The following is a 24,887-nucleotide window of genomic DNA, read 5'->3' as shown; positions in this document are numbered from 1 at the left end:
GTTTTAGAAACTATATAAAAACTCAACCTTCAAGAAAAGTGAACTGAAACTGTATTTCAAGGTTAATAAAACTAATAAAAAATAAATATAAATAATCTCAATCATCAAAGTTATTTATATAGCACTTACAATACAGCAGGATCCAGCGCTTGTAACAAAATGAGAGTAATCCAACATCAACAGAAGTAACCACAGAAACAAACTAAATCAGAACAAGGTTACAAAGCAAACAAAAATGAATGTCACACCACGCACGTATAAAAGCCCTGACAGATATGTTTTGATTTGGACCTGAAAAGAGGACACTGTAACAGTACTAATACAGGGGTAATTGTCAACTGGGGCAGCAACTGCGAAAACTGAACCCCACCGTTTATACCTGGAACCTGGACTTCTAAAACAACTGATTTGAAGACCGCAAACACGTTGTTTCCCGACAAGTAAAATTCAGACAGATACTGGGCGAGACCATTAAACTTTTAAAACAAACATAAAATCTTAACAATCATTCAGAGAAACGCACCGGAGCAAACAGGGGGTTAGAGAACGGGAGTGATTGGGCACGTCTGGTTATTGTTAAAAACGAACAGCGTTTGAAAATTGAAGACGGGGGATGGAGGGCTGAGTCAGACCAACAAAGGGGATTGCAGAGCCACCCTTTAACAAAAAAACATAAAGGGCCCTTTTAGGGCAGCCCGTTCAGAAAGGGTTAACTTAGCCAGCAGGGGCTGGAAAAAAACCCTTTAACAAAGTTACTGGGTCCTTGCAAAATTTCTGCTGCAGGCAAAGTAACCCCCCAATTTGACAAAGCTCGTAAGATGCCAGAGCTCCCAAAATCCAGCTGGCTTTTGCATGCCTGGAGTACAAAAAAATACCTCCTTTTTAAATTCAATTAGAAATTCTGAAAGCCAATTTTTATCAGCGTGGCTGCAGGAAGTGCCACCTGCTTTGCTTTTAAAAGGCAAAAAATTTTCAAATCAATCCCCCACAATGAAAAAGGTTGTGCTTCCCCATAATCGCCCCCTAAGGCATAAAAAAAGAAAACAGAAAAGGCCCAAAGGATGGATCCCTTGGTACCCCACGAAGAGGGGGCAACTGAAGGAAGGTCACCAAACAAACAAAAAACCCTATTTGACAATAGGACGAAAAATTTAATGCCAAACCTTGAGCCACCAATTTCCCAAGGCGTGAGAGAGGGGCTGCATGGTCCCGTATCAAAAGCCGCTGTAGGTCCAAAGGCTAAAAAAGAGGGTTCCCCGGGTTACAGATAGGCAATACATTATTTCCCTCAAAAGTGAGATCAGTCTGTGGGGGTGATCTAAAACCCCATTGAAACTTTCAAAACCAGTTCAGGGGGAAAAAAAACTTGTACTGTAAAAACAATTTTTTCTAAAATTTGAAAAAAAGGCGATGGAGAGGGGTTTTTAAAAATTTAACACTGTGGGGCAAATATCTCTTAATGGGGGGGTGACCACAGCATTTTTTAAAACGCTGGACGAACCCAAAATAAAACAGGAATTAAAAAAAATAAGAAACCGCCCCAATGGTATTAAAAACCTCCTTACTATTTTTTGGGGGGGAAAAGTCAAGGGAAAATTGGTGGGGTTTCATGTTTGTACAAACCCCACTAAGTACGTCCGAAACCCGGCTTAAATTCCTCAACACGCTAGTTTTAGGAAAGCAGGTAAAAAAACCCCCCTTAAAAAATTAGCCTGTTGATCTTCCTAAAAGATGAAATTTCTCAATAAAAAACCAAGAAATTTCTCACATTACGATGACCCCCTCTTTCGGAGAAGAGGAGCATGGTTTAACAAATTTTAGATTTAAATCATTAGTTTTGGCAACTGTGTTTTGACAGAAAGAGGCTCATCTTGCCCCTTTACAGCCTCTGTATTGGGTAGACGTCCCTTAAACACCCAGGGGAAAATGTAAATTGTCTTTTTCCCTCTTCGTTGCTTGTCGGCAGTGTTTTTCCTTGGGCTCTTGTATGTTTTTAGCCGGGTTTCCCCCTTTGGTTTTTAAGCTTTTCCGATAAGGGGCAATAAATGAAAGTAAATCTTTTTTTTTTAACCCATAATATATCACTACTGAAAAAAGAAAAGAGCATGAATTTCCATCAACTCTATGAACCACAGAAACAGACTACGGCTGTTCTCCAACCATGTATCTTTTTGTATGCACATGTAGCTACATACTTCTGAGATGTTATACCTGGCCCTAAAAAGGAAATATAACACTAAAACAGAATATATAAAACTACAACTTTCTGAAAAACTGAACCTAACCTAAACTGGCAAACACACCCTGAAAACTAACTAAAACAAAACAAAAATGAAAATAAAATGAAAATAACTAAAAAAATGAAGTGAACTTTCTTAACTATCATAATCTTGATGCACACACATGCAGAGGAAATAAAAATAAGCAGAGAAAGGATAACATCATATTGGTTATAATATAATTCATACACAGCGTGTGGCAGTGTGAACCCTGTGCTCAGTGACACCGATATCAGTGTGTAATTCATCTCCGAATGACCGCCCTTAATTCAGAGGGTCCGGTGTCAACAAAGGACAAAACTGTGATGAGAAACCCTATCAGGGGCAGGGCTCATCAGAATAATGGGATGGCACACTCCCTATTTCACAGCCTGTGGGGGTAAAAGCCAGGTCAGGTGCATGGGTCGGCCCGGATAAACAATACTCTACAGCAAGTCATGAAGTTAGTGCAGACAAAATAGCCAAAGTCATGATCTGAGCGTGGTGACATGGTTTTATATACAGCAGACATCCAAGTAGAGCTCGATTACAAGATTAGTCGGTCGACAGAAAATGAATCTGCAGCTTTCGGGATTATCAATGAATTCATTTGTTAAAGCAAAAAACACCAACCATCCTCCGGTTCCAGCTTCTCCAGTGAGATGATTACCTGTTTTGGTCGGTTTTATACCATTGTAAACTGAACATATTTGGTGTTTTGGACTGTCACGACATCACCTGGGGTTCTGAAAAAATGTAATGGACATTTTCTAAATATTTGCCAATATAGTACATACCAAACTATTGATAAATTAAAGAAATTGAGATTGAAAAAAATAATCATTAAATTTGAAGTTTACATACTAAAATCCCAGGACAGGAAGTGTTATCCTGCATAAAGTCAGTGCTGCAGACCCACTACAGCAGTAGTTCCCAAATCTTTTTCATTTGTTGATACAAATATTTTCAAGCCGAGACACAATGCGATTCGATTGACATCGATGGGTGATTGACAGTCTGATCCTATATCAGATTGTGGTCACCACCACATATCTTCTTGCCTTTTGGTAATTGTGGTGAGACTTCATCGTCTGCTTTACGGTTACCTGGCAGTCCTTTCACAAACTTGTTGATGCTTTGCTAGCAGTGCAGCAAAACCATGCATTATTTATTTATAATTACCATAGCCCAGCTTGGGGATCACAGCACTAAAGAATTAATATTTTGACATTAAATCTTCAAGAGAAGTCTTCAGCAAGTGGACGAATACCCCAAAAATAAGTCATTTACAAACATAAAAAACACACTGCCTGCTACAGTCTCAGGGCCGTTCACATCTTAAAGGGGTGCGGTGGATCTGTTGAGAGCAGCTGCTTGCGTCTGAATTTTGCAATGACGCGAATGCTCTCTATTGATAGCCTAACTCCAAAAAAGAGAAAATCTTTTGAACTGACACACTTGTGTGCGGAGTACGCTCACAGTGTAAACCCCAGCAGCTTCAAATGATGCCTCACACGCAGCTCTTTCCAATTTCTCACTGATGTTCAAAGATTTTCAGTGTTCTTATCTTAAGTGTCTTTGGCTTAACAAGCTATTTGCAGTGCCGTTGCTAATTAATAAGGATATCTATGTGGAGGGGGGGGGGGGGGGGGGGGGGGGGGAGCTTTTTATGCACAGCTTGAAATGCTGTGATAAAAGCAAATACAAGAGCCATGATGGAATTATGCGTTAAAAAGTTGGCCAACGCCAACTTGTTTTAGATTCTATATAGTACTGACAGTGGTTATATATTATTGCTGTGACTCATCCTTTTCACACACGCACACACACACACACACACACACACACCACACACACACACACACAACACACACACACACACACGCACACACACAACACACACACAAACACACACACAAAACACACACACACACACACAAATTAACACACATCATTTCAGTCATTTGAATCTGATGTTCCTCATACAGCATATTCATATGTTATCGACACTATTTCCTCACAGCCTCTACTTTAAGGTCCCCGAGAACTCACATTTCAGAGGATCTCACATAGGCAGCAAACACAAACTCACTGGTTATATTATTATTCATCTGTCACAACAGCTTCTGGTGTCTTTCTACTGTTGTTCCATTGAGAGTGTCCTGACCTGCGGATACTCGTCTGGTATGGCAACAGCTCTGTAGCTGACAAAAACGCTTAGCAAAGACTCTGCAGAGAGAATCCCCACCACACATTTGCCCACTTTGGAAGACATCTACACCAAAGGCTGCATAAGGCATTTAGCATTGTAAAGGACTCACATCACCCAGCGCATGAACTGTTTGAATTCCTCCCCTCGGGGAAGAGATTAATGAGCAGTTTTCATCCAAAACCCATTAGCAGACTGAACTCTGCTCTGAAGCCTATCGATGCAGCTGTACAATATGCAAAAGTATTACACTTGTTTTTATTATTACAACTGGTGCAATACATACAGCTATTTTACTCTTTTAACTTTTTACTTAAGGCATGTGCATATGTTGACAATTGTGTATGTGAGTTGCATGTGACAAAAAGGTATATTTTTGAACTCTGTCTCAAGTAGTGCACCTGAATCTCATTGTATGTATCATACAGTGATCTTATATATGTTGTAAATATAGCTTGAATGAACCCTGAGCCCAGGAAGCTTTGGAGTGAGACAACCGGCAGGGCCCTGTAAAATGTTCCACAGAGAGATTTAGTCATTTCTGCTCCACTGGCTCGTACGCCCTCAAGGCAAAGAGATCCACACTGTATTGAACGTTTAATCAACAGTAAGTAAAGGTGTCCTGTGGGAGCTCAGTGAAGGAGGTCCGGGGGGGCTTTGAAACACCACTGCTTTCTGCACTGCCTTGTTCAATGAACTCAGGTACTCCTTCATCAATGTGGTCCAAAAGTATAACACTATTAATTATATAAAAGTAGATATTGTTATTTTTGGAGACAATTAAATTGTCAATCTTTAGGTTGTTTTGGTTAGCAATCGTACTACTACTACTACTACTACTACTACTACTACTACTACTACCACTACTACTACTACTACTACTATTAGTACTACTGGGGAGGAAAACTCAATGTTTAAACCATTCATTGCTTTAGCTAACTATTTACATTCATCGTTTATTCATTACTTTTAGCTAACCATTTGAAATGTTTGGTCAATACTTTTGGCTATCCATTTTAGCCTCTTATGGGTTACTTTTAGCTTTTTATTCAGTGATTTCCTCCCTTTGTGTATTCATTACATTCAGCTACCTGTTTAAGGGGACTACAGGCGGAAAATAACAATTGTGCTACAACCTGGTTCAATGCATCTCTCCTTGTTCTCATACAAGGTTAATGTTTAATTGTGCATTGTTACTGTTTTGTAAACATAAAATTACAGTACATGAATCAAGTCATAATTTCTATTTTTTTCAAATGAGTTGAGCTGCTCCACAATATGTCCACATAGCCCCTTGCACAAGCAGAAGTACTCCCCGGGGTACAAGTACCCCTAGTTGGGAATCACTGCTCTAAACCCTCCACGCAGGAAGGGAGGGGGTGAATCAGTCCGCTGCTGCGTGAACGCGTCCTTATATAGGACAGAGCTGAAAGATGTGGAACTCTCCAGGAAGAAGAGATGACGTGGTGTCAGCGCAGATGACCTCACACATAAAGTTACACACGATACAATATGTGACCTTATGATGGCTCAGGGTTGGGTCGTTTTGCTTTCCATTTGCGAACAAACAGGCACCCTGTGTCAGATGGCTCAGTGGTGCAGGCCAAGAACATCACAAGGCAGAGCATGTTCCCTAATAAATCACTTCTGCTGAGTGCACACAATCGCATAAATAACATTTATCTAATGGGCTGCGGGTCAACACAGGGTGTAGAATTGCTGGAGCCACCACTATAATGTATAGTAATATACTGCAGTGGTCAGGCTTTCAAGAAGAAAAAACACAAGCATATCAACGACTTAGTAATAAGCACATGCTACCAGGAATGAATCACTATCCTCCTACCTTGATCAGCAGTGGAAAGGTGCCTTTTCTCTCCTTTAATAGCTTCCCCAGCTTATTTTTGGATGTTCTGTCCAAAGGAAAAATCTATGTTTAATATAATTGCACCTTAGGCCTGAATGCATGCACGGAAACTATTCTTTAATGATGTCAATACTTATTGCTACAGAGTTCAAAAATAAAATCTCTTGTAAAAAGCAGCTGATGTTGTCCTTGCTGCCCTTGACCCTGACTGAGACGAGATGAGAAGCATATCAAAAAGCACAATGTTCAGATGACATGAGTTTGTGAGCTGTTTTCACTTATAGACAGTCACAGCTGTAAGACCCAGAGGCTTTTCAATTGGTGCAGCCTTTTACATGAGCTACAGTGACACCTTCTGGGCCCATGTTGGATTTGTGTAATATTAAAAACATTGAGCTGGGCCTGTTTTATGGAGGTGTCAAGTCAGTCAGACAGGTCAAGTGTCTCAACAAGTAAGCTGACAGCTGAAGATAAATAATTTAATTTGATTTATTTATAAAGGACAACGCACATTAATCAACATTACTGTAAATGTGCCAGTGTTTGGGCTCCTGCACACTGCCTGCGTGGCGTGAGAGTGTCAGCTGTGTGGCGTGTCCATTTTTTTTTTCCCCTCCCATGTTAACAGGTTAGAGCTTGCACACTGGCTGCGTGACACGCACGTCTCAGGCATGGCTCGAGCCGAAAATGCGTGCATGCTAGAAACGCGACGCGCAAGCGTGTTGGAAGCTTTTCCAGGCAGATTACAATACGAAAATATGTTTCTATTTCATTTTGACACAAATACATTTAATAAATGACATTTTAATGTTTGAAAGTCTCTAGGTTTTGACATAAATGCAGATATAAATGTGATTAAAAAATAATAATAAATAACGATCAATTTTGAAATATTGCAGAGGTCTGTCAATACAGAACGAAATTTGGAAACATGTACAAAAAAGTTGAAAAACACGCTGTTATTTCCTTTTATCAATGGGAAACCAACATGTATACAGACAAGGCTGTAAAGTCATACAAAAACGGCACGCTCACGCCACGCAGCCCTTAGGCAGCCGGCTGATTGTCAACTGTAGTCCTGTGGCCAGATGTTTTGAGACCAGATCAGCAGAAAACAGCAAGACATTTGCACAGGTTAAAATGTTCAGACAGAAGTCCATAAGATGCCTTAAAGGCAGCTAGAGCAACACAAGCAGCAGCGAGACATTAGTAAAGTTACACAACATCAACACTATCTGCATTCAGGACATGAAGCAAGCAACCAAACAAAGCCAAGCAACACATATTATATATATAAAATGCATCAATCCTAATGGAGATCTTGATATAATGCAGGTTAATAATATGGTGAAATAGTTAAAATAGCTACAAGTTGGAGTGAATGGACAGCTACCTGACTAAAAGTAAACCCATCTAACTAATAGACTAGGCTAAATGAATTTGACTACTAAACGAATATTAATATAAAGACTATAAAGAATAATGTAAAGATAATTTCTGTCAAAAACTGAAACATTTGACTTGTCCACAAACTGACAGGACAACGTCGCACTTACCTTTTTTCTGACGATTTGTTCGGCGCGCTCATGGTGAAATAAATCAACAAGGTGGCAGTGATGAAGCGGTCACGCGCGGCATGCCCAATACGTAAGTCCCCGACCCGTTATTGACACACAGCTGACACTGACAGACCCCCCTCCCCCCCCAAGCTTATCCAAAACACAATGGCTGTTTTCGCCACACTAAGCACTCACTAAGAATTTGATTCTCCCTTATTTTTTTTGTTTAGTTTTTTTTCTGACGCAGGCGGGTACGCGTGCATGAGATAGGAGAGAGGGAGAGAGCGCAAGGTAAAGGAAGAGACAGACTCCCACTGGGCTATACATTTCCCACATACTGCAGGTGTAGCATTGCATTGACATTAACAAACCATTCTCTGACTGAGTCAAGCTTCGTTTTACATCTGGAATGCGATACGAACTCTATGATATAATAGATGCTCAAACATATAGCCTGGGCTATGAGATATTCTCTTAAAAAGGTAATGAAAAAAAACAAATAAAAACAAGTTCATCAAGGGTAGATGTTTGAATTTTTTTCTTTTGTTTTCAAATGTATTTCCTGTCCTGCAGGGGATAAAGTCAGAGATGGAAAATGAAGGAAATGGAATGGAAAGGGTTTGTCACAGGTTCTCTGTATTTTGGACATAGTGTATCCAGCCAGACATTATGTATGTTAAAAAGACTAATTAAAAAAAGGACACCGGATTCATTCTCCCAGTCTGCCAGTGATTTGAAGATAAAAAAACAACTAATAATTAGATGGGAAAACACTCAGTCAAACACCTGTAATGGATACAGTGTGCATCTTTTATATGACTCTTCTAATACTGTACATACCATTGGCGATTTTAGACCCTTTTTATCTCAGCCTTGCTAAAAAATCATTATAATAAAAATTAAAAAATAATTAATTAAAAAAATCAATTTTAGTGTTTCAAGTTAGACTTTGCGAACTAGTCTGATAGTGACAGAGGAAAAACAATAACAGGTTTGAATGTCTTGAAACAGGTCTAATATCCTGTGTTGCTGTCACCTGTTTGCACCTGGAACCCCGTCAAGGACAGTAGTTTGGCCAATCAGAGGTCTTTTTGCATGGCACTGTATCCGTGTCACATTCTCAATAGGGGCTGAGCCCCTTTAAAGTTCTGACCCTAGAATCGCCCCTGCTACATACTGAGACTGTTACTATCCAGGTAAATTATCTTCTCCTAATGAGCTAGTCTACTGTGCGTTTTCATCTTGCATCCACAAGACTAACCCCTTTGATGTTGTGTTCCTGATTGGTGGCAAGTCTCACAATCTTAAATTAAACAATCAAAGAACAGCAGTCATTGCCTCACAGCCTAACCCTTATCTATAACCTTATCTCTATCAGTAAATCTGTTTTTCACAGCAGATATTTTGACTTGTCCCAATAAAAACATGGTGTTACTAATAACTTTATCAATGAAACTGAATCAGTTAAATAGAACTCATCAATCGTTAATTTACCTGTGCCTTTGCTACTGTGACATGTCAAAATGTCGTCTGTGAGAAAGGGCTATAGTTCTACAATGATGTATCACTGATAAATTGTTAAAACTGTTGGTCCTTGTAAAGTGTGTGTGTGTGTGTGGGGGGGGGAGTTATCTACACAGTCTGGACTCCTGAAGAGGTACACAACTTGCACTCATAGTTTAAACATAGGAAAATTCCATAGAAAGGGCAAAGCTGCAACTCCCCAGAATCAACAGTAACAACATATTGTTTTTATAAACTTTAATAAGCTCGGCACATTTTATCACAGTGGCTTTGTAAAAAAAAAAACCTTGTGGTGTGGAGGGACATTTCACTCTAGCCCTATAATGTATCTGTGTCACATTCTTCTTCAGTGCGGTTGACCAAAACTTGCATGTCTGATTTGCTCAGTGCTGCGATGCTGAATTTATGATTATGTACACATAAATGTAACATATGTTTCTCAGCTAAGCATCTCTGTCCTGAAAGAAGACATTTACTAAATAAAGGTAAAAAAAAAATGAATGGCCTTTTCAAGAAACCCGAAGATGCTTTACACATTTGATCATAAATACTAATGTTTTTTGGAATCAAATTGAAAGGACAATATTGATTAAAAGAGTAATTCTTGCACATTTTACGTGCTTATTCCTAGGCAGTGAAATAAGTATCTAGGTATTATTTTAGAAGCAACTGCAAACACTGCATTTTTCTAATTTATGTTTCACCCAAATCTACTGGTAAAGAATTATGAAGAATAATGGCATATACTGATAGGATCAGGAACACTGTTAAGACCCTTTACAAGACCCAAGGAGATGTCTGCAGTGTACTCATACATATCAATAGCATTAGATTTGTGAGGTTTCTTTTTTCACCATCTGTGAGTTGAATCCTAAAATCATCTTGCAGAAAACAGAAAAACAATGTGAACGACCGACTTCAGCAATGTGGTTTATTTAGAATAAATGAGGCAACATTACAGCACCAGTCAGATAGAAGCAATTTTCCGACATCACTTTAGCTCTGCACATAGAGATGGTTACAGCTCACTGTTGGACACCTTCAGCTTATTAGGCAAGCAGCTTATTCTCCTGTCATTATAGGCAGCAATGAAGCTGAGCACCTTTGAATTTATATTAGACACAACCTAAGTTGAAACAGTTGACTGCAAGTTATGCTTGAGAATAACACAGAAGATCTTTTGACCAGTTTGAGATATCTGCTCAGTGAAAAGGCCCTTTTCATTATCATGGATGCACTGCATAGTGGGAAGTTTAATAGAAGGACCAGTATTTTGAAATAATGCAGTATGATTATTGCAAAGTAGGAGATGTGTGCCCACCATACTGCACTGGTAGATAGTTGTTGTATGACTAGAACATTAACCACAGATATTATATATAAACAGAGTTTAATATTTAAGGGACAACCTTTCAGTAGGAAAATTGTTATTGTTATTTATTTATTTTGTGGTGGAGTACGTCTTTAAATCTGCATCTCTCTCAAATGCAATATTTTTTCTTATTTTGTGTTTTATTTTCACAGCAATGCAGTCATGGTCAGCATCTGTTGGCTGAAACTAATCTACAGCTGTTCCAAATCCTTTAAAAGTGACACAATCCACACACTCATACAGTATGGCGTTTTTTTCTGTCAAGTGGATTTAATTCAGTATATTTGTCTATAAAACGTTCCAGACTTCAGACCAGGGAATGTGAGCACCGTCCTTTCTGAGAACAAGAAAGACAGAAGAAGTAACACATGGTCTGGATTTTCTCCGCTGACCGGGCTTAAGTTTCAAAGATGCGTTGGTGAGAATAGTAATGAGAGGCAGGGAGGCACAGGGTTGTGAAGAAAAAAGCAAAAAATTGGCAAGGGCCTGTTGTTTCTTTTTTGAGACATTTGATAAACAGCTTTGGTGCACGCCCTGCTCTCCTCTCCTCTGCTTAGCCATCAACACCCTCTGCTCCATCTTTTCTTACAGCCATCAGACAGAGAGACAAAATATGCACTTATTTCTTTGGCTGTGTTTGTGGTATTTATGTCAGACTTGTCTCCAAAAAGGACTTTGTAACTGAGGACAGGCTACAATACAGCAGCTTTGCAAAGAGGAGGTAGCAGCTGTAGTTTTGGTAAAAAGGGCAGATCTGATCCTGGTTCGGGTGTGATGTGAGCAGATCGAACAGTACTGGGCTGATGTCTGGAGTTGTGTCATGGTTGTAGCTGAGGCTGAGGTCCGGTTGATCTGAGAGAAGATACAGCAGAAAAACACAAGGCTTTGTCTAAAGTGAGGTCAAGATGCAGAGGTCTTTGGTTTTACATAGTTCAAAGTGGCTGAAAACCTACTTCATCCCAGCTTGTGATGATGTTTTTCGTAGCCCACTGCATTGTTCGTGCTGGTACCTGTCAGTGACAAAGCCATGTCAGGCAGATTTCTGCTGATTTCTGATTCAGGGATAGTGATTCTTTTCAGGCTGTCCACATTACCTCACTTACCTAAGTAGTCCTTGTAGTCCTTGTAGTATTTTTGCCTCAGACCACGTCCATCTTTCAAAAACAAAATGGCCAGAATGAAAAAAAGATTAAGTAAAAGATTGACATCTGACATCAATATCATACACATGGCACTGTGAGTTCTTGCATGTAAACTAAAGAGTTAAAGGGGAACTATGCTTTTTTTTTTTTTACCTTAACTGAACAGCTTTGGAGTCATTAGAATGGTGACTTTTTTTGATTTAACGGTGGTCATCTTGCTTCCCCCTAGCGCCTGTGAGTGGAAGTATCGAACAGGAAGTATCGCGTGATATCAGGTCTGGCGATGTAACAAATTGCTTCACGGCACTGCACAAATACACGCCCCCATTCAGGAACATTTCCACACAATTGTCATGAGTCCGCAAAAAAGAAGCATAAAGCTAGGAAAGTATTGTTAGCAGGAACATAAAAAGAGGAAAAGGCAGACTGACCGAGCTAGGTGTCAGATGCAAGTAAACCTAGGTGCTGCCAAATATCTATGCCAAAGTCTTAGGGGCAGCTCTGTAGAGAAACCTGCAAGCAAAAAGCAAGAACTGCATAGCGCCCCTTTAATGTTCTTTTGATTAAATCATAACAATAATATTTCTGCACACATCTTAAGCCACAGATCATAAATTCAGGCCATCTAGTGAGTTGCCAGGTCATTCCAATTTGTGTATTTTTAGATCTACTTAATACTTGGCACCTGTCAGCATATAATCTGCCAAGAGATACCAGGCCTGACTCAAAGACTGCTGGCACACTGCCCCTGTCCGTTGGTGCTTTAAAGGAGCACACACTTCCATTAGAAAGGTTCCATTAGATCAGATAAGCGGGAGATTAGTTGTAAAAATATGAATAGGTTGGATTTTATGTGTGTCAAGGGCTGGCTTCAAAGCCAATTCCAAATCCCAATGGCCAAGCTATTGCAGCTATGTTAGCCAACAGAAGTACTCTAGCCATACCGGAGTTGCCACGTTGCTTGATGCATTGTCCCCGGTTAGGAATGCCAGCGGCAGGGTTTCCTGGATTGATGATGTGGCACTCGTAGCCCGTAGGACAATGAAGAGGCTCGTCTCCATCCTCAGTTGTGCTGCAGGCCTCAGCTAGTGGGCAGAAAACACCCCATGTGTATCAGAAGAAATCACAAACATGAAATACACCAGGGTCGTTTTGTGGTTATGTGGACAGTATGTTTTCTTTTGTTTTGTTTACTTATCATCCCTTAACCTCAAAGTCATGTCTACTTTTACATTTTCCACTCAGAATGCCAGCATTGCATTGTGCAAACTTCAGAAAAACCTGCAAAAACTTTCTATATTCACTGAGGAATAGCAAATGACAGTTTTTTTCAGTCAAAGGGAACAGCAACATTATGCCCAGCTGTAATGCATCTTGTGGATGCATGTTATTGCTTATTTCTAAAAGATGGACTCCAAAATGTGACTTTCAGTGCTGCTACACTGACAACATCTCCTACTTTAGGCTATGTACTGCAAAAGTTCAAGCAACGGCAATAAATGAGCCAGAAAATCTCATCAGGGGTACACACATGACAGGAGGGTAGAGCTATAGTGAAATCAAACCAACATGTGCTGACAGAAATTGTTTGGTGTCACTGAGTAAAGGCTGGATTGCATTAGCATTTTAGGGATTTTTGAAGGCTGAAATGATGGAGGATTAGAGTTAGGTGAGAGGTATTTTTATGCAAGCTGACCATCTGGCACTACTACTAAGTGTTTTTTCTGTCCTCAGTGACTGGTCAGGGGTATGTGTGTGTGTGTGTGTGTGTGTGTGTGTGTGTGTGTGTGTGTGTGTACCCACCTTGCAGAACCTCCTCAGGGCCATCTAACAGCCAGCCGTTTCCACCCAACCACCGAGGCTTGGGCTGCACCAGCCAGTCCAACACTGCTCGGAACACACATAGAACCACAGCCATCAAACTACTATTTTTTTAAAAAGAGAAACAAAAAGGTGGTAATTTCCAAGTAGTTTAAGGCCCAATTTGACCCTCTGCTAAGCAACCCTAAAACTAAAATACTACTGTGTGTCTGTCCTTTGGTGCTGCTGACCTGGTGGGGGCTGGACAGACTCCAGGCAGGCGTAAATGCATCCATTGTAGCAGCAGCGTTTATGGCGCTCACACTCTGAGTCTGAGCGGCAGCCTGGCACCTCACAGGCTCTCTCCGGCAACATCTGGGGTGGCGGTGGACAACGGTCATTCTTCTGGTGCTGGGTGGACTGGGAATGGTTTGGGTACTCGTAGTCCTGATGGACAGAAAGCAAGGAATAAATAAATAAAAACGTAAATGTGGTTTGTTCTGGTAGACGCAGACATTTAAGCATCAATTTTAGAACCAGCTGGCTAAAAATCTAAATCTACACATAGTTACAACTGTTGCTTCATGACTAGGTGATGTCATAGATGCCCATTTAAGTATGGGTCATGATGGCAGGCAACAACATACAATGTTTTTGATAGACGTCATAAATGGTTTTTGTGAATGCCACTCGATAAGAAATACAATTTCTCATTTAGTTCCAAATGACTCGTCACTGGATGTTCCCAAAATTGCACACACACGCACTTTATAGCCACCAGAGGGCGGCCACAGGTGTGAGTGATCACATTTCAGCACAGCAGAGCTACATTAAAGACAGGAGGTTTTGGCTTCAGTATGCGTGCCTGCCTGCTAGCGTCTGTCTTGACCTGGCTTGGGAGGTGATTTACTGTGGGGAAAAACTCTGGATTCTAACAGGGAGAAAGTAGGCTACAGGATCCTGAGCCAAACAGAGACACACTTCACACACTTCGACGGATTTGGCAACGTACAGTGTAGGCCTGCGTGCACACATGCATGTGTACCCAAACAGCAAGGCACAATCCACTGTTGCTGTGAAGATGCATGCATTGCAGAGGCTAACATTACAAGATATGAAACACAGGCATGGTCTCTGTGCCATAGTAGTTTTTTACAAAGCTGCTACTCTTGATTCCTTCTCATTGGTTTGGACATGTCCACATGTTGTGGGTTTACATGCTTTCACACTGCTGGTATCAAATATCCCAAGTTTTGTGCAACAATACAAGCAGCTATTTTTTGTTCTGGGTTATCTACATTTAGGAAATATTACAACAAAATCCCAAGAAGCACTGCTGCCCTTAACTAAACATTAACTCTCATTAAAATGGAGTATAACAAACTCCAGTGAAATCAAGTGTACAGTCCATTCCACTCCTTCCTTCTTACTGCTGTAAAAAGCAATGAGCAACGATGTAATGTTTACTGGCTGGTCTAACATCACTGTTAAAACAGCCACTGAAGAACATAACAAGGAACAATTAAATGATATTAGGCCATTGGTGGGGGTGCAAGGTGGTTACCTTAGAACTCTCTGAATGGCACAGGAAGTTGTGTAGCTGGTTGCTTATCTAATTCCTTTTTACACTGCCATTATGGCTGTGCTTCAACATTTACATTTCCAGTTTGTCATAACACATGCATGTGTAAATTAAATGCAAGCACAAGTTTCAGTTTTTCAGAATTTATGTCTTTTCAGTTGTGTGGGTGAATTCCTCTGCTTTTCCAGCCTAAGCCATTCATTTGGGATGGTGTTCCAGAGAGAGAGAGAGAGAGAGAGAGAGAGAGAGAGAGAGAGAGAGAAAGAGGGAGTGAGAGAAATGGGTGTTTTTCTCTACACTAGATTTGTAATTAGATAATCAGCTTGTGGGTTGCACACGGTCATTAAAACTGTGCTGTTTATTTGGCAGGCTTACTGAACGCTCTTACAAACCAACCGGAAAAACGAAAGCAAATGTTTGGCGCTAACGGTGGTATCACACACACAGTATCTGTGTTCACTTTAAACACACATTAATTTGTTCTGGCAGCTGAGAGCTTAGTGGTTGGATGGTTCTTTGGTGTCGGGGTGAAGGGGGGAGGGACGGGGGATTCACACTGTGGAGGGAGCAGGAAGCTCTCGCATTAGTAGTTTTGGTTGTACATCACTTCTAGGAATGGTTCTCAAATTTCAATACTGTTTGGTGTCCTGGCTGAAATGTGCCTTGAAAACTGTATTGGAAGAAAGTTGAAGCCTTGGTAAGACTCTTAGCCTTGTTTACTTACACTTTGATTAGGGTTTTTCTATTTTGAGCTGCTCTAATCAATATATTTGTATTAAGCAGTGATCAAATGACCATGTGTAAAGTAAAAGGTGCCACTCAAAATGACAAATCTACTAAGAAGTTTCACCTGACAGACACATTCAGTTCCCCTCAGCTCTACATAGCTTTCAATCGTCGTTGAGCAGAAAAAGATATTAGTGTACTGGTTAGCTGTAATTTGAGAAAGATTGTGATCCGAACCTCATTTTTTTCCTGCTTTTTCTTTTCGTGGCTCTGATTGGTTGGCGATCTTTTCAGTTGTGTCCAGAGGCATCGAAAATCGAAATGTGTTGCTTTGTTTCTGGTTGCACTATACAATTTTTGAACTATGCAAAACTATATGTACTTTTTAGAGTGAAGGAAACAACATGCCTCTGGTTTCACATTAAGGGCTGCGAGATATTTTGTTTCATTGTCTACATCACAATGTGTGCATGCGTGATAGTCACATCGCAGGACGTTGCGATCTTGACGCTAAAACTTTTGTAGCTGCTTGATAGAAAATTAAGCTTTCACTGTTTTCTGGGAAGTGAGGCTCTCCGTGTGAAGAAAGGTACCATAGGCAGAAGCTGCATAGTTTTTCATGGAAAGTCAGTGAAGCTACTAACAGTAGTCAGTGTTTTATGTTTGCTGCAAATACGAACCAAATGATCTGATTAATGCTACGTAATCACAACGTCGCCTGGCTATTTTTTCCCCGTAGAAAGCCAGGCCAAAGCTAACATAGTTAGCCTAAAGAAACAAGGGGTCCGTCCGTCCCAACGTTGCGGTTCGGAGCTGCAATGCTGGAAACGTAACACTAATCTACTACTGAAATCTGTGTCTGATCTAACGTAATTTACACTGATTTAATACACTGATTTCTTCAGGCTCATCATTCATGGCTCTCAGGAGGGAAGTGGAGCCACAGTGGTTCACAATGTCTCCTGCTACAATTAGACCTATGAATGAGGACTACTAAGTCTGCTGTGATTGGATAAGGACATAATGGCTACTGCCCTTATTCCACTTGTCTCATATCCGATCTGCTACTAAAGTCTCCTGCGTGCGTTTCCTACAAAAGGTCAAGTGTGCTCTTCCTGTTTATGTGACTGTGTGTGTAGTTTAAGGGTGAGTTTACTTCTACACATTAATACTGTACACCAGTGACTCCTAACCAGGGGTACTTTAGGGCGGTACGTGGAAAGATTGTGGAGCAGCTCAACTTATTTGAAAATTGAAACTGGTTAAATCAAAATTAGGATTTAATTGAATAAGTACATCTGCTGTTAGACCTGAACACTACATGTTGCAGCTATGTAACATTGCGTGCATACGAGTTAGCAAGTGAGCACAGAAGGTTTAAACTAAAGTAGCTTAAAGTAATGAATACATTGTATAAATAAAAATCTAAAAGTGATGGCTAAATGACTAAAACATTGTTGCTTTGGGTTTTAAGCTCCCAACATCGCCTTCCAGGCAGCGCTGCCTAGCAGGCACTTGGATTAGGCAATGGTTAAGGTTAGGGTTAGCTGCCTGGAAGTCGACGTTGGGGGCTTAAAATGCAATTGAGCTAAAAAATTCTGCTTCACTCCCAGTGGTAGCTTACTAGTAGTATGATTGTTGATCAAACCAAACCAGCCTAAATATTTACAATTCAACAAGAATGAAAACATTAACAATATGATGATTAATGAAAACTGTTATAGATTTGGAATATACATTGGGAATTGACAAAGGGGTAAGTGAGTTCAACTGGCAGGGCTGTGGGGTACATCAGACCCCCAAAAAAATTGGGAACCACTGCTGTACACTGCAGAAGCCCATCATTCTTTAAAATGTGTTCACTGTATTGATCCCTGAGCCTCAGAGTTGCCAACATTGAAGGTGCTACTTCTTGCATACTGTTGCCTTGCTATCATTCAGCTCTTACTGTAACTGCTCCACTCTCAGGGCTCCTCTTGTGTCTGCCTTCATATCTTTATGTGCCATAAGAGCTGTCATGGTCTTCATCTTGTGCTCTTTCACACAATCTTGGGCACATCTCTCTGATGTTCCACAATGTTTATTTACACTCCTGTCTGCTTTGTTGCTCTCCTATAGAGACGCTGCCAGCGGGCCTGTGTGGGATGTTTTATGTCTATCTGTGGGCATGTGGGCATGTCTCTCAGCCTGTCTCTGTCTGAAACACTCACTATCTCTCTTCCCCTCAGTTTTTCTCCTTGATCTCTTGATCTTTTGGGCTGAAAAACATGATGGTGGCTGTAACGGTTGATCTTAAACAACAGTTCTTGTTCCGTCTGTCTTTCCTTGTCTCTCTTTTTGGTGCTCTATCTCTGTGGTTTATTGGGAGTTTGTGGGGAGAATCCACTGGAGACCTTGTCTGACTTCGAAACTGTACTGAGATCAGGCTGCTCATGGTTCCACGCAGAGATCTCAGACAGATATTGAGAGTTTCTGCTTCCTTGGCAAGGATGCACGCACACACACACACACACACACACACACACACACACACACACACACACACACACACACACACACACACACACACACACACACACACACACACACACACATAACTGCATGGTCAAGGCTGTGCACAAGGAAAAGCTATGTTATTTTACATTGAATGTCAACTAAAATGTGCCAGATCTCCCATGTCTACTGAGTGAAGTAGCCCACAGCACACATCTGGTTAGCTTTTGCGTTGTCAGGACTCATTTCTTGTCTCTATACCAGCAGTCAGTTTGACATAAAGACAGACAGACGTGCAAATAGATAGAGACACATCAGGCTAAACTGTGAGGCAAACAGAGCCTGTAAATCAGTCGGAGATGAGAGTTTTAATGAGTGATGGGGAAGACATGCTGGCAGTCAACAAGGGTCAATGCGCAAATGGCCAAAGCAGTCCTTGAACTTCAAACAGACTGGCAGAGTGGGGATTTCTAACCCTGAACTGCAGACAAACAGACTTTTTGAGGCTTGGTGTACTTGCCAGGAGGCAGGTAAATCAACTGTGAGTGCAGCTAATTAGTGTTGGTAAAACAGTCTGAAATAGCGTCTGCAACCTGTCAGTCAAAGTCTGAGGTAGAAGGGATGGCCATGACAGAGGTCCCCCTCAACTCATTTGCTGTCTAACTGCTCTCTACTCCATTTGTAGTGCAGCTTTATGCAGAGTTATGGACACCAACACGTCTGTGGTCTCACATACTCAGACTCAGATTTGCTACAATTGTTCTCTCTGTTGTCTGTGTGATGATACAAAAACTTTGTTGCCATTTAAAAGAAATGTCTGGAACATTAGAGGAACATTACTGGAAAAATATTAAGCAGTAGTTGATGTAAAAATAGTTTGTCTTTTTGGTTTGTGTGTGCGTCCATGGTACTGATTGTGTTTCGATTTTGATCTTGTTTGTGTTCTACTAAAGAGTTAAATCACCACAAACAAACTTTAACATTGAAAAGAGTAAACTTGACCATACTTTTTCTTGATAGAGAATAAGCAGGGCATTAAGGCAGTGATGTGTCAGTGATTGTGCAATTCAGTTATATCAAATACACGTTGATTCTCAACCGTCACAATGAAAATGTTCCTTTTAAGTCAATCAATGATTGAAACCTCTTGCTTTACTCTTACTTGATAGCATGAGTGGCCATCACAGTACGTTACATTCGGTAAGCTCATCTTATCTTTACAAAATATCACTTCCTTAAAAACTACAAATTTCCATTAGTGAAAAAGCAGTGTGTGGATCTGTTTTGTTTTACAAAGCAGCCCCAGGCCAAGTCAAATAGCTGGCCAGCCAGGAAGCACACATGTTTCTGAGCATCTGCAGGGCCACTGTCTTACAGTAATACCAGGTGCTTTCAGAATGGCCCACATCACATCAAATAAATGAAACTGTAAAGATTTATGGTGGTAGTCTCAGACACCCTCACTGACATGCCCAGACAGGTGTCTGAGTCAGACTGTGTGAGGGCTGTATGAGACTAAATAATCTGGTCGGTGTGTGTGTGTGTGTGTGTGTGTGTGTGTGAGTGCAACTTCTGCTGCCCAAGCCATTCCACCTGTGTTCCCATCTACCCATCAAACACTTTTCTCTTGGTTGTAAGGTCTGACACCTATTACACACCATGTATTATCAGCCATGCATCATCAGCCATGCAATATTAGCCATGCATTCCCCCTGTTAAACACAAAGAGGACATTAAGAAAGTGCTACTTGTGACCTTTGAACCTTGTACCAGGGGGAGGTGGACATGACTCTGATCTCCCAGACCATCTCACCCACAGGTCAAACAGACAACGTTCTGGTCAGAGCTTTACATATTTAGGTCAGATAAATGAAGTTGAAGCCAAAGATGCAAAGATAGTAAGATAAAGAGGCATAGAAAACATAATTTTGATATGAATTGAATTGAATTGAGACAAAGTGTAAATAATGAAATGTTAAAATTGGCTGCTTATGTTTTGATAATACATTTCCATTCCATAGTGTGGATTCTGTTTATCTGTCCTATTTCAAAACAACAAGACATACAAATAAGACATTCAAGTGATCATAGTGTTTATTTTTATAAATAAATGATTCAGAATAATGCAAGACAAACTAAGCCTGCTGGTGGTCTTGGGTTTGTTAAACATTTTTTACCATTTTTCCTTTCAAGACACACAATTCCATAGCACAGTGCCTACGTGAAATAGTCAGTGACTATAATTTGTCTTTCTGCACGGTCCCAGTGTTATGAATGAGGCGGGTTGTGAGTGTGTGTGTGTGTGTGTGTGTGTGTGTGTGTGTTTGTGTGTGTGTGTGTGTAAGAGCGGGGGAGGTGGTTAAAAAAATGACAGATTGAAAGATATAGAGATGAAAAGGTTCAGAGGGAAAGAGGCAAACTCGGTCTGCTCAGCTGTCTCGGCATGTTCCAATTACAGCAGCTTTGAAGCAGAGTCCAGCAAGACAGTGCTTTTGGCCCATCCTGAGAGCACGAAGAGACGAGAGAAAGAGACTTGAAAGAGGAAAAACAGGGGTGCTTTGCTGAGAGAGGCATATGGGCGAGGGGGATGACAAAGCTCGGCAGAGAGAGGGCAAAAGGGTAAAGGATTCGTATAAAAGAAGGGAAAAGAGATAAAGGCAGAGAACGAGAGAAAGAGAGAGAGAAAAGGGCCAATGAGGGCATAAACCAGTTAGAAAGTGAGAACATTGAAGCACGAGAGGGAAAAAGAAAGAGAAGGCAGCACGCAACAGTGAGCCCTTGTTAGAGATGATCAATCAGTTACACTAAGCTGAGCTAACAAGCAGGGGCCCAGTCTGCAAATTCAGTTCCTGTCCTAATAATCCACTCGAAACACACACACACACACACACACACACACACACACACACACACACACACACACACACACACACACACACACACACAGACATTAAACATCCGGTTTGCCCTTCAATTACTGATATGGAACCTGCTGCACACTCCACTTACTGCTCCTCATCAAAACTGATGCTTCGTTTCCAGTGGTGGAAGCCATTTATCACAATGAAGTAATGCTCCATTGCAAGTTAAGGTTCGGCCTTCAAATTTGACATGAAAGCACAGAAGCTTTGCCAATAAAATGTTTTATAGCTTCAAAAGGACCGAATATCCACTTCATCATTAATAGGGATGCATTAACATGTGGTCAGCATTTTTTATTTTGTAGCTGAAATGGCGTTAATTTTTGCATACTTTATAGAGTTTATGGTGGTATGATCTCTAGCAATGCATCATACCTTAAAAGATGACCATTTGTTAAATCTTAGTCTGTAAACCAGCTATGTCTGTCAACTACACAAAACTGATATATAGTATACATACAGTATGTACATATAGATATATATTTTTTCCCTATACTTATAAAGTTAACATTATCATAGAGTGGATGTAAAGTGCACGTTGTTCAATATCACACTCAATTACACATATCTGTTTAGTAAATTAAGACTAAAGCCACTTAGCTCAAAGACTTAAAGACCTGTTTATTTTTTAATCCATACAAATACCAAAGTAGCAATAAGACATGTAGATTTTTATCTTTTTTGTTTAATCCACGCATAAACCAAAAAATGTTGCAGTTCTGTTCTGGATGTCACAGCAGATTCTAGCAAAATATTGGAAAACAAAATCTTCTGTATGAATAACTTTTCATTTAAAGTGTTGAAATTACATTTTTGTTATTACAGAGACATTAAAGTAAAAAAAAAGGATGGTACCGAATTCCAGGTTTAAAAGTGACAATCCTATTAATTAGTAAAGTCGAGAGGAGCTGGTCGGTGGTTGAGCCAGCTAGCTGTTTTGCGTATCGTTTTGCTTCCAGTCTTTATGCTATTGGCTGGAGTCTCATATTTAGACTGAGAGGGGTACTGATCTTCTTATCTATGCAACAAATAAGCATATTTCCCTAAATGTCAAATCATTTCTTTAAGTACAATACTTGGTTAAAGGGAATTAGTTCATGAATACCACTTATTATGATCATAGCATAGCAGGATTATAGCACTAGGGTCAACTCGACCACCTCTCACCTCCACCACAAAACTGCTGGGACTATGTGAAAACCAGCTCTCTGCAACAGAGCCGGTATTGTGCTGTAATGCTGTGAGCTTTCACCTACTTCCACTTTGGAGCATATTCTGAAAGAAGTCAAAAGATAGACAGCGAGAAAAGCATCACACTCACACGTGAACAAATACAAAAGTCAAAGGTGAGGTTAGCAATCCCACCTTATGGTTGAGTCCTCTTTTCCTGATTCTCCTGGCATCACTTCCTGTGGCCAGTACCAACAGGGACAGCAGTAGCAGCACCACAGAGCCTGGCATGGTCTGTATCCTGCACCTCAGCTCCAAACACTTTCTGCGTCTCCCTCCCTTCTCCTCCCTTCCTGTTTCCGAGGTATTCCTTCTTTCTCTCCTTATTCCAAAGTTTGTCCTCTACGCGTCCGTGGTGCCTTTCCAGCTGAAGCAATAACTCATTGGTGCTCATGTGCAGCCAGTGATTACACAAGCTCTCTCTCTCCAGTGAGACCTGCCTTTATAACCGCCTGAGGAAAAGTGCAGGACAAAATGACAAAGTAGAGGGAAGAAAGGGGAAAGTACAGAGGGGATGAATGAAGGCAGTGTAGGGAAGAAACGAAAGAAGGAGAATAGTTAGGGGAGCAGGGGAAGGGAGAAACAGCAGTTGTCTGTGCATCAGTTGTAGAGAGCTGAAACTGTCTGCTGGCACAGCTTGCGCACATGTCTCTGGAAAAGAGGAGGGGTGAAGTAGGGAGGTGGGTAAAGGGAGGGGAGAGCATTAGCTAGGGTAGTGTGTGTGAGAGACCTCCCCCCTTTTGCACCCTAGTTGCATCTCGCTGCACATCTGGTGATCTTTATGCAAGTTGTGTCATTGTGTGGTTGCGAATATTTTATATACTGTAGCTGTGCTTCACATGTTTTTCTCGCTTGTGGTATTGTAGATGGGGAAATAAATGGCTTTGCTAAGTATGGGGTTTGAAAATATTTGTTGACTGCTAGCTTAGAATTCAAGCATGAATCGTAACTATTAACTATTGAACATCCGCGTTTACATTCCATATTTACAGGACAGGATGTGCATGATAGGATATGCTCCTGAATATATCCGTGTGTACACCATGTGTGTAATATGTTGGGAGAGGATAAAGTGGGATTTCAGTGGCATTGACCCAAAAAAAAAATGAAAGGATGTGGTGTGATTCAGGGAAAGGGGCCTCTCTGTCTTTCTTTTTCACAATTTCCCAAGTTGCACCCTCCAAACTGGCCTCTCCCCCTATTCCCCCCCCCCCTTCCCCCCAAAAACCTTTCCCCCCCGTCTCCCCTCCCTTCTCCATTCTCATGTCTTCCCCTGAAAGGGGGGAAAGAAGTAGCCTGCACAAATCTCAGTCTTTATTAGTTTTACAGGAGCAGGGCTCATGTCACTGGGAGGCCCCGGCTTCACTTGCACAAAAGACTGAGTAAAGAGTTAGAGTGAGAGCAAAATGAGAGAAATGAAAAGGGGGAGATACAGAGATAGCGGAAAAAAAAAACTCAAAAAATTAAGAGCAGGAGAGTTTTCCCGGTTCTTTGGTAAAAACATTTAGTTGCAGTGGCATTTAAGAATTTTGGAATTTTGCTAAGTTTTTCCCCTTTTTTAAAGGCTAGTCCGTTCTGTTCTTGCATGAAATAAGGGGGAATGAAATTTCCCCTTTTGTTTTTAATATTTGTCATGTTTTTGAAAAAATGTAGACTGCCCACCCCGTTTATTCAGAAACCTTTTTTTAACCAGGATAAAATCTTGAATTAAAAATCTCTTTTACAAGGGCCCGGAATGGCAGCAGCACTTTTTCAACAGAAAACTACAGTAAAACAAAACCACTTTCACTCAATTAAAAAAACATGTCATCATAAATCCGGGGCCCTAAAAAAATTTAAAAAAAGGACAACAGATGCCTTTGTGGTTTTAAAATTTAAAGAATAAAATGAGACCAACCCCTTTAAAATGGAGTTCTTTTTGAAGCTACCAGCAGTGGGCTGCAAAATTAAAAGCCCTTTTCCGAAGTCAGTGCGGGTTTTTGGGGGCTTTTCAATAAAAACAAACCTTGGCGCAGGTGATTTTCCCCTGAAGACTGGGGGAAAAAATGTGGTGTTAAATAAGGGAAGAAGTCCTAATCTGCCTTATAAATAAAAAGCCAGTGCACCCAAGCCGAATCGAGAGTGAAAACCACCCCCCCGAGAATACAAAAAAACAGGATGATGAGAGATTTTAATTTTGTGATGAATTCAAGGCTCCATAAAAA

At 40.7% G+C, this 24,887-nt stretch overlaps 3 protein-coding genes across 6 annotated transcripts in view; all 3 read right to left on the bottom strand.

The window, feature by feature from the left end:
• Positions 1–7,956, bottom strand: part of dyrk4 (dual-specificity tyrosine-(Y)-phosphorylation regulated kinase 4) — a 32,505-nt gene extending 24,549 nt beyond the window's left edge. The window contains exons 1-2 of the mRNA XM_032522929.1: positions 7,891–7,956; positions 6,314–6,380 (exon numbers count right to left, since the gene is read on the bottom strand). Of these exons, the coding sequence (XP_032378820.1) occupies positions 6,314–6,380; positions 7,891–7,922 (99 nt within the window). The 5' untranslated portion in view covers positions 7,923–7,956. The remainder of the gene's footprint in view (positions 1–6,313; positions 6,381–7,890) is intronic.
• LOC116693755 (mixed lineage kinase domain-like protein) overlaps positions 4,808–24,887 on the bottom strand; it is a 525,120-nt gene continuing 505,040 nt past the window's right edge. For all 3 annotated transcript variants that reach the window (XM_032522982.1, XM_032522981.1, XM_032522983.1), the window contains exon 12: positions 4,808–4,874. The gene's annotated coding sequence lies outside the window, so the exon portion shown is untranslated. The remainder of the gene's footprint in view (positions 4,875–24,887) is intronic.
• wfdc1 (WAP four-disulfide core domain 1) lies at positions 10,335–23,340 on the bottom strand. Of its 2 annotated transcripts, none has more exons than XR_004332988.1 (7): positions 22,819–23,340; positions 13,983–14,178; positions 13,735–13,818; positions 12,876–13,016; positions 11,884–11,943; positions 11,743–11,799; positions 10,335–11,641 (listed from the first exon to the last, which is right to left on the bottom strand). XR_004332988.1 is itself a non-coding variant. In XM_032523028.1 (7 exons), exons 1-6 carry the CDS (start codon positions 22,912–22,914, stop codon positions 11,744–11,746), a joined length of 624 nt encoding a protein of 207 aa, XP_032378919.1. In that variant the 5' UTR covers positions 22,915–23,339; the 3' UTR covers positions 10,335–11,641; position 11,743. The 2 variants fall into 2 exon arrangements, 1 of the variants encoding a protein (XP_032378919.1); XM_032523028.1 differs by having other exon boundaries at positions 11,893–11,943; positions 22,819–23,339.

Source organism: Etheostoma spectabile, chromosome 8 (genome assembly GCF_008692095.1).
Source record: "Etheostoma spectabile isolate EspeVRDwgs_2016 chromosome 8, UIUC_Espe_1.0, whole genome shotgun sequence".
Classification (NCBI taxonomy): Eukaryota; Metazoa; Chordata; class Actinopteri; order Perciformes; family Percidae; genus Etheostoma; species Etheostoma spectabile.
The sequence above is the reverse complement of the archived record's forward strand: the minus strand, read 5'-3'. Positions and strand labels throughout refer to the sequence as shown.